The sequence below is a fragment of the Takifugu flavidus genome, unplaced genomic scaffold (assembly GCF_003711565.1).
Source record: "Takifugu flavidus isolate HTHZ2018 unplaced genomic scaffold, ASM371156v2 ctg639, whole genome shotgun sequence".
Classification (NCBI taxonomy): domain Eukaryota; kingdom Metazoa; phylum Chordata; class Actinopteri; order Tetraodontiformes; family Tetraodontidae; genus Takifugu; species Takifugu flavidus.
In genome coordinates this window covers 134-10003 of record NW_026622251.1, presented here as the reverse complement: position 1 = coordinate 10003, position 9870 = coordinate 134, and the positions used below count along the sequence as shown (strand labels likewise).

The window sequence follows — 9870 nt, the reverse complement described above, 5'->3', positions numbered from 1 at the left end:
AATTTCATAATTTTAATTCATATGCCATCAAAATTCCATGGCAGTTTTCTGATTAGGGTTCAGTTTAGGAGCACGAGTTACTTGGTCTGACAACCACAGTGCTGTTGGTGAACATGGTTTTGTAGAAGCCATTCAAGAACATGTTCTTCAGTTTGTGGAGGAAGTGGACATATCTCACTCCTGGTCCGTAGCTGCAGAACACATGAGACACCTGCAAGCAAACACAGAGAAAGAGAAATTACAGAGTGCAGGAAGACTTCTGATGTGAGAGGAGGTGGGTAGAAGACTCACCTCCTTCCAGGCACGCGAGTAGCGTGAACGGTCCTCAGTGGGGCTGGTGGTGTACTCTGAGATCACTGTGCTTTTGTCTGCACCAAGTAATTTAACTTGCAGCTGGTAGATGGAATCATGTAGCTGACTCTCCTCATACCTGACAGAAATTTTTGTTTTTGGTTGGTTTGGTTTTGCCAAGCTTTAAGTCAGACTCAAAATCTGGGTTTGATGCTGTGAATTGACTGTAAACAGACATTCATGTTGAAAAAAATCTACCACTGTGGCTTCAAATCTTGCAAATTTCCTTCCTGGCGACATGAACGACCCATTGTCAGTTGCTCAACTTACTGAAACGCCTAACTGCTGTTATTGTTGCCAAAGGTGGAACAACTGGTTATTAAGTCTATTCAGCAATTGTTTTTGGGTGCTGAAGCTTTGAAATAACCCTTTGGCTTCAATGGCTAGAATGATTTTTTTTTTTTTTCCCTCCAAATGGTGCATTTTATGTTCACTTACAGTTTCTATAGTAAAGTAACACATTAAAATTACAAAGAGAAGAAATTCATAAGGAGGCCAATAGCTTAGAGTATATAAAGAATGTGCTCGTTGATTTACCAGTCTTGGATATGTATCTCAGGCTGGAAATTATCCAGCAGTTCCTCCCACAATCCCTCTGCCTTCAGATCCACGAGTTGCTCCAAAGAAAACCAGCTGGGAGGAAAGCACAGTCACTAGACTGATCAAATTACATCCCCCAAAACCACTACCATGATTTATTTAATGGGAGGTATACAAGTATAGTTATTATGTTAGTACCTACCTGTACTGAGGCAACTGACAGACCACGGCACCTGCTGGGATACCACTTCTATCATAGGGGAGGACCTCTGTGTTTGTGGTCCAACCGCTGAAATCCTCTGAAATCAAGGCAGACACGTGCACAAAATCATTAGCATACATCCTGCTTCTTTTTTTTTTTTCAGTTTAAAAAATAATGATTTGTCCTTCTCCTCACCATCGGGCTGGAACCGTGGTGGTCCAAAATCGGGCTCATCAGGTAAATCCGGCTCAGGTAGAGGAATGTCTTTGCTCAAACCTTAGGAAAACAAAGGCAGAGGTAATTTACACTGATCGATCGATCGATCTATCTATCTTTGTATTTTTGTAGCTATATGGATTTAATAAAGCTTGAATTCTGGGGGAAAAAAAACTCCCTATCGAACACGGAAGTAGGATGTTATTCCATATGCCGCTGGAGAAATATAAGTACTTAAGTACAATACTTGATGAGTACTGTATAAACAATTTTGTGATTCATTAAAGCAATATTTGGCAATAGTAATAGACCACTTTCCTGAGGGCAGAAGAGCGAAAATTATCTATACATTATCAACTATCTATAGGTTCATTAAAAGTTATAGCACACCTCTCCTGCTCGCAGGCTTTAATAGGCTATTTAAAAAGAAAATAGGCTTGAGGTACCGAAAGGTGAAGGATTCCGTAGGAGATTTCTCCCAAACGGTTTGGCTTCATACACGGATTTCCAGTCCAGTCCGTCGGGCATTGGTGCACCCAGCAGTCCCCATTCTGATCCACATCTGTTCTTCCATTCCGCGTCCGACATGGTGCCGCAGATCCCAGCAAACACACTGATTAGATACAGCAAGCCCGTCAGGATTATGATTTAACTTTGTGTGGTCACCACACCCCGATCCAACTATGTTGCAACTACGGTAACCGGAAATCTTTAAACACGTCCCGTGTAGGAGATTTTTTGTTTGTTTAGCTACAAACTTCCCTTTGAGTCCTGCTGTTGTTTTCCATTTTATTTTTAAGGTACCAATCTAACTTGATAATATGTCAGTACTGGCGTCAGCAGTTGACTCCTGCGGAAAGGAGCTGCATTGTTTTAGGCATGAAGAACATGCAAAAATTATTCAATAAAATCAGATTCACTGTTGAAGTAAATGTCTTTCATTTATTTATTTATTCAACTTTAAGTTACCTTCTTTTTAAATAATATAGATTCTGGTGCCTGGAAGTCAGCTGGGGACTGAAAAGACCCTCGGCCAATCAAAGGGATCCTAACAGAGCCAACGTGTAATATGCTGTTCTGTGATTGGTCCAGCAGCGATAGGGGCGTATCCTGTATGCAGGAGGCTGAAAAAACTGGTTGATCCATTCCTTACAATATGTTGGAGTCGTGATAGCACGTATTTGAAGGTATTATAATTTGCGAATTTTAAAAAATGTCATCAACAAAAAAATCTGTTAAACAACTCTCACTTCTCTACGTCATATAAAAAATACCTTCCTCTTGTGGTCATTTTATTTATAACATCATAGGTTTGGAACAAGAGAACGTAAATTTGGACTGCTTGAGAATTTTCTTCATTTATATTGAGGAAGGTTTGGCACAAAAACGTACTTCTATCTGGGGTGATTTGTTCCTTAATTCTTTGAAATGGGGCATACATTTTTTTTAACGAAAACCTTGAAACATTTAAATATGAATATTTAACAAAAACATACCATTATGTGAGGCAAAAAAGTATGTTCTGACTAACTGATAGTCATCCTCATGTTTTTTGTTGTTTATTTTCTAAAAATGCAACATGACCATGGGTTCAATTTCCTTAAAGGTGCTAGAGATGCAGGGACTCTGACACTCATGACACTCTGTATATTCTCCTACTCTTCCCGACCATAAAGGCATTCTACACGCTACCATTCTATACTGACTAGCAACACTCACTACTGTGCAGTCACTCATCTCCTTCACCTGACCTCATCTATAGAGGATGTAGACAATGTGTGTTCCTACCTCTGCATGTTCCTGTATTCTTCACCAAGCCATTTACATCATTTTTGTGAGGTCTACTACCATCTGATTCCTGACCTTGTGTCCTGGATACCAGTCATAGTTAGCCAGTGCCGGCTCAAAAATTACACAATAAAAGTATTTAATAGTATTTCTGGTATTCCGTAGTTGCAACATAGTTGCGACAACAGGTTCGCTGTTACCCCCCACCACACACACACACACACACACACTCAGAGCATCACTGCCATTACTGCTCCTACCACCATCACTACTTCTATTACTAATATGATGGATGGATGGATGGATGGATGGTGGATGGAGGATGGATGGATGGATGGATGGATGGATGGATGGATGGATGGATGAGCTGGTTGGTTGGTTAGGGTTAGTTGGTTGATTGATTGCCTCAGTTGTATTATTCAGCTCTAAACATTTCTGAAGGTATCACAAAGCTTTATCCCTGTCCTTGTGCAGGTTGAGGCTGATTAGAAACACTCGTTGCAACATCACCCTGGTAACAAACCTGGAGACTGCGGACAACAACAGGAAGTGGAGGTGTCAAGTGAATACCAGAGAAGAGACTGCCGCGGTGTTTCTAGACTTCAGGTCTACTTTTCTGTTTGAAAGTTCTTTATTTGGCAAGAGTTTAATTTTTTCGGCTCTCCCCAAGTGTCCTTTTCAACTGCCCATGGCTCGCATTCTGCTGTGTGTGGTTGTGACCATCGTCCTGGTCACAGTGGGAGTGTTTACATGGAGGAAGGAGAAGAACATAGTCAGAACCTCTGCAGCAGACCACCTCCAGACAGTTACTACTTCTGTGGGGCTTTGAAGTATTTCTAAACTGACGTAACATAAAAGAAAACTTTTTTCAATCTACCTGAACGAAAATGTATCTTGCAGAGTAATTGAAAACAAAGCAATAACAAAAATGATGAACTTTTATTCTGATTATTAGTGGTGACAGTAAATGTGTGTAAAAGGATTTTAATATGATAATAATGATAAATCTTATTTGACTGTGAAATCAACTCAGAATGGTTTGGGGTCATCAGGACTATTGTGCTGCAGTTAACAATGTGAATTAATGCTTTATTTTGTGTGAGCCCAACATGTCCAATAACACACATATATGGTACTGACTTTGCTAACCTTTTTGTATTTTTGTTTAAACCATCTTCATTTAATAAAGTTTGAATTATGGAGGGGAAAAAATCATTCTAGAACAGTGGTAAACTAGTAGGTCGTGGACCCCCTCCCGAATTAAGAAAAGGCAATCCCGTCATGCGTGACTCCTCTCCGGTAACATTATTGCGGTCAGCTGAACCGTATCTTACCCGGATTGGCTGATGTGTAGCTGTATGTTATTTTTTGATCTGCTGAGGAGTTGGAGGAGGTTGGCCCTATGTCATATACCAGTATTGGTGTGACATAATACATCTTCATGTGTGAGAATTACCATTTGTGGCGAGTAAGTGTGAAAAACTTAAAATGTATGTGTTACAATTGAGGGCTTCGCAGAGCAAACTGAAAATCTTTTCCTTTAAAAAAAATTGCTAAACACTCATTGAGGACACCGGACGGACATTTAACCTCTCTACCAGATCTACCAGTTTTGGAGGAGCCGTATGCACCTGGGTCAGAGTCTATCTTTATAGTTGAATGGTGTTATGTTCCTATCTCTATACAGAGAACTGCATTTTACTTACTAACTTTAATTGCCTTGCTATGAATGCTTGCAGTTTTTCAGTATAATATTCTAAATCTAAAGGTATCTCTTCATCTATAGAGGCATTATATTGACCCACCAAATCTAGGCCCATGTTTTTAAAATTGCTTGATATTATTATTTATTATAAATCTATATTTAGAGGTTATAAAACCATATTGAAAGAGGATCGCAAAAAGAAATGCAGTTACGAAGAACACACACTGAACGACAGCCTCAAATTACACAAAGTGACAAAATAATTTCATAATTTTAATTCATATGCCATCAAAAACTCCATGGCAGTTTCCTGATTAGGGTTCAGTTTAGGAGCACGAGTTACTTGGTCTGACAACCACAGTGCTGTTGGTGCACATGGTTTTGTAGAAGCCATTCAAGAACATGTTCTTCAGTTTGTGGAGGAAGTGGACATATCTCACTCCTGGTCCGTAGCTGCAGAACACATGAGACACCTGCAAGCAAACACAGAGAAAGAGAAATTACAGAGGGCAGGAAGACTTCTGATGTGAGAGGAGGTGGGTAGAAGACTCACCTCCTTCCAGGCACGCGAGTAGCGTGAACGGTCCTCAGTGGGGCTGGTGGTGTACTCTGAGATCACTGTGCTTTTGTCTGCACCAAGTAATTTAACTTGCAGCTGGTAGATGGAATCATGTAGCTGACTCTCATACCTGACAGAAATATTTGTTTTTGGTTGGTTTGGTTTTGCCAAGCTTTAAGTCAGACTCAAAATCTGGGTTTGATGCTGTGAATTGACTGTAAACAGACATTCAATGGCTAGAATGTTTTTTTTTAAATGGTGCATTTTATGTTCACTTACAGTTTCTATAGTAAAGTAACACATTAAAATTACAAAGAGAAGAAATTCATAAGGAGGCCAATAGCTTAGAGTATATAAAGAATGTGCTCGTTGATTTACCAGTCTTGGATATGTATCTCAGGCTGGAAATTATCCAGCAGTTCCTCCCACAATCCCTCTGCCTTCAGATCCACGAGTTGCTCCAAAGAAAACCAGCTGGGAGGAAAGCACAGTCACTAGACTGATCAAATTACATCCCCCAAAACCACTACCATGATTTATTTAATGGGAGGTATACAAGTATAGTTATTATGTTAGTACCTACCTGTACCGAGGCAACTGACAGACCACGGCACCTGCTGGGATACCACTTCTATCATAGGGGAGGACCTCTGTGTTTGTGGTCCAACCGCTGAAATCCTCTGAAATCAAGGCAGACACGTGCACAAAATCATTAGCATACATCCTGCTTTTTTTTTTCAGTTTAAAAAATAATGATTTGTCCTTCTCCTCACCATCGGGCTGGAACCGTGGTGGTCCAAAATCTGGCTCATCAGGTAAATCAGGCTTGTGTGGAGGAATGTCTTTGCTCAAACCTTAGGAAAACAAAGGCAGAGGTAATTTACACTGATCTATCTATCTATCTATCTATCTATCTATCTTTGTATTTTTGTAGCTATATGGATTTAATAAAGCTTGAATTCTGGGGGGAAAGAAACTCCCTATCGAACACGGAAGTAGGACGTTATTCCATATGCCGCTGGAGAAATATAAGTACTTAAGTACAATACTTGATGAGTACTGTATAAACAATTTTGTGATTCATTAAAGCAATATTTGGCAATAGTAATAGACCACTTTCCTGAAGGCAGAAGAGCGAAAATTATCTATACATTATCAACTATCTATAGCAGGGGTGGGGAACCTTTTTCATATCGAGGGCCATTTCAATTTTTATAAAGTCCTACTACTATACGAACACATACCTAGGGATGCAAAAAAAAGACAAAAAAAAGTCTATAACCACTGTGTTACTAAGTCTCATGATTGCTGCATTTGAGTTTGAATTATTTATTTAGCACACATGCATATAAAATCACCAAAAAAAATAGAATAAAATGACAAACAAGTAAAATATGTTTTCATGATCATACAAAACAATAAAAAAAGAGGTGCAGAGTTGAGGCAAGAGACCCGTACGGGCCTGTTCGAGGCCTCTATTCACAAAAACTGCAATACAACAAGATAATCAAGAAAATAAATTAAAAGAAAGAAAGATAAAGACAATAATAATAACAACTAGAAAGCACTCGGAGAGCGCAGACCTCCGCCAAGCGCAACAATTCCTGGCATATTGTGATTTCCACCATAAATATTAGTCCCACATATACTTTGACTACATATTTAGATTCCTTGACCATAAAAACATACCGTTAGCCACTGGAATCATAACAATATATGTCTTAGTTAAGTAGTTATTCACGAAAAAAAATTCACACTTTGAAACAATTTTACGTTGTCCGGCGCGAGCGCCTCAGCGGCGGCTACGAGGCACGTTCACGTGAGGTTTCAGCTTCGTGGCTATTAATTCACTCATCACAAAACTTGCACGCGTAATATTCTCTCTGTCGGTACATGGTCGTGTGAAAGCTGCTTGTTGAACCTCCAAACTCCGACGAAGAGCGTTAATTTTATCCAAACTCATCTGTCCTTTCAACTCGTCGAGTTTAGCGTGGTTCGCTAAGCATTTTTCGTCCGTGTCAATCAGTTCAGCCCACTACGTACATCACATGCTGTGTTCACTGACCCTGACCTTGACTCGGACATAACATAACCGTCTGTTTTATCTCAGAAAACGGGAAAATATTTCCTCTTGTTACGAAAGAAATTTCAGGATACGAAAGGCAAAAATACGCTACCGCTGCTACTCGCAGCTCGCGGAGTTTAGCGAACGGTCCCACTGTATAAGTGCACATATAGAATATAAAAATCTTATTGCGTTGCGGGCCGGTAGAAATGGTCTCGTAGGCCGTATACGGCCCGGAGGCCGGGGGTTCCCCACCCCTGATCTATAGGTTCAAAAGTTACAGCACACCTCTCCTGCTCGCAGGCTTTAATAGGCTATTTCAAAAGAAAATAGGCTTGAGGTACCGAAAGGTGAAGGATTCCGTAGGAGATTTCTCCCAAACGGTTTGGCTTCATACACGGATTTCCAGTCCAGTCCGTCGGGCATTGGTGCACCCAGCAGTCCCCATTCTGATCCACATCTGTTCTTCCATTCCGCGTCTGACATGGTGCCACAGATCCCAGCAAACACACTGATTAGACCACACCCCGATCCAACTATGTTGCAACTACGGTAACCGGAAATCTTTAAACACGTCCCGTGTAGGAGATTTTTTGTTTGTTTAGCTACAAACTTCCCTTTGAGTCCTGCAGTTGTTTTCCATTTTATTTTTAAGGTACCAATCTAACTTAATAATATGTCAGTACTGGCGTCACCAGTTGACTCCTGCGGAAAGGAGCTGCATTGTTTTAGGCATGAAGAACATGCAAAAATTATTCAATAAAATCAGATTCACTGTTGAAGTAAGTGTCTTTCATTTATTTATTTATTCAACTTTAAGTTACCTTCTTTTTAAATAATATAGATTCTGGTGCCTGGAAGTCAGCTGGGGACTGAAAAGACCCTCGGCCAATCAAAGGGATCCTAACAGAGCCAACGTGTAATATGCTGTTCTGTGATTGGTCCAGCAGCGATAGGGGCGTATCCTGTATGCAGGAGGCTGAAAAAACTGGTTGATCCATTCCTTACAATGTTGGAGTCGTGATAGCACGTATTTGAAGGTATTATAATTTGCGAATTTTAAAAAATGTCATCAACAAAAAAATCTGTTAAACAACTCTCACTTCTCTACGTCATATAAAAAATACCTTCCTCTTGTGGTCATTTTATTTATAACATCATAGGTTTGGAACAAGAGAACGTAAATTTGGACTGCTTGAGAATTTTCTTCATTTATATTGAGGAAGGTTTGGCACAAAAACTTACTTCTATCTGGGGTGATTTGTTCCTTAATTCTTTGAAATGGGGCATACATTTTTTTTTAACGAAAACCTTGAAACATTTAAATATGAATATTTAACAAAAACATACCATTATGTGAGGCAAAAAAGTATGTTCGGACTAATTGATAGTCATCCTCATGTTTTTTGTTGTTTATTTTCTAAAAATGCAACATGACCATGGGTTCAATTTCCTTAAAGGTGCTAGAGATGCAGGGACTCTGACACTCATGACACTCTGTATATTCTCCTACTCTTCCCGACCATAAAGGCATTCTACACGCTACCATTCTATACTGACTAGCAACACTCACTACTGTGCAGTCACTCATCTCCTTCACCTGACCTCATCTATAGAGGATGTAGACAATGTGTGTTCCTACCTCTGCATGTTCCTGTATTCTTCACCAAGCCATTTACATCATTTTTGTGAGGTCTACTACCATCTGATTCCTGACCTTGTGTCCTGGATACCAGTCATAGTTAGCCAGTGCCGGCTCAAAAATTACACAATAAAAGTATTTAATAGTATTTCTGGTATTCCGTAGTTGCAACATAGTTGCGACAACAGGTTCGCTGTTACCCCCCACCACACACACACACACACACACACACTCAGAGCATCACTGCCATTACTGCTCCTACCACCATCACTACTTCTATTACTAATATGATGGATGGATGGATGGATGGATGGATGGATGGATGGATGGATGGATGGATGGATGGATGGATGGATGAGCTGGTTGGTTGGTTAGGGTTAGTTGGTTGATTGATTGCCTCAGTTGTATTATTCAGCTCTAAACATTTCTGAAGGTATCACAAAGCTTTATCCCTGTCCTTGTGCAGGTTGAGGCTGATTAGAAACACTCGTTGCAACATCACCCTGGTAACAAACCTGGAGACTGCGGACAACAACAGGAAGTGGAGGTGTCAAGTGAATACCAGAGAAGAGACTGCCGTGGTGTTTCTAGACTTCAGGTCTACTTTTCTGTTTGAAAGTTCTTTATTTGGCAAGAGTTTAATTTTTTCAGCTCTCCCCAAGTGTCCTTTTCAACTGCCCATGGCTCGCATTCTGCTGTGTGTGGTTGTGACCATCGTCCTGGTCACAGTGGGAGTGTTTACATGGAGGAAGGAGAAGAACATAGTCAGAACCTCTGCAGCAGACCACCTCCAGACAGTTAC

General features: G+C 40.2%; 2 protein-coding genes and 1 long non-coding RNA gene across 3 annotated transcripts; 1 reads left to right on the top strand and 2 right to left on the bottom strand.

The window, feature by feature from the left end:
* Positions 1-32: 32 nt before the first annotated feature.
* Positions 33-2130, bottom strand: LOC130521009 (F-box only protein 50-like). The gene is made up of 6 exons (XM_057024675.1): positions 1756-2130; positions 1289-1369; positions 1094-1190; positions 889-984; positions 292-430; positions 33-211 (listed from the first exon to the last, which is right to left on the bottom strand). The coding sequence occupies exons 1-6, from the start codon at positions 1895-1897 to the stop codon at positions 65-67; spliced, it is 702 nt and encodes a 233-aa protein (XP_056880655.1). The 5' UTR covers positions 1898-2130; the 3' UTR covers positions 33-64.
* LOC130521011 (uncharacterized) lies at positions 1234-3959 on the top strand. The gene is made up of 2 exons (XR_008949152.1): positions 1234-1390; positions 3572-3959. It is a non-coding gene; the product is annotated as an uncharacterized LOC130521011 (long non-coding RNA).
* Positions 3960-4017: 58 nt separating this feature from the next.
* On the bottom strand, positions 4018-8131 carry LOC130521010 (F-box only protein 50-like). The gene is made up of 6 exons (XM_057024677.1): positions 7771-8131; positions 6135-6215; positions 5945-6041; positions 5740-5835; positions 5356-5491; positions 4018-5275 (listed from the first exon to the last, which is right to left on the bottom strand). The coding sequence occupies exons 1-6, from the start codon at positions 7910-7912 to the stop codon at positions 5129-5131; spliced, it is 699 nt and encodes a 232-aa protein (XP_056880657.1). The 5' UTR covers positions 7913-8131; the 3' UTR covers positions 4018-5128.
* Between the last annotated feature and the right edge of the window lie 1739 nt (positions 8132-9870).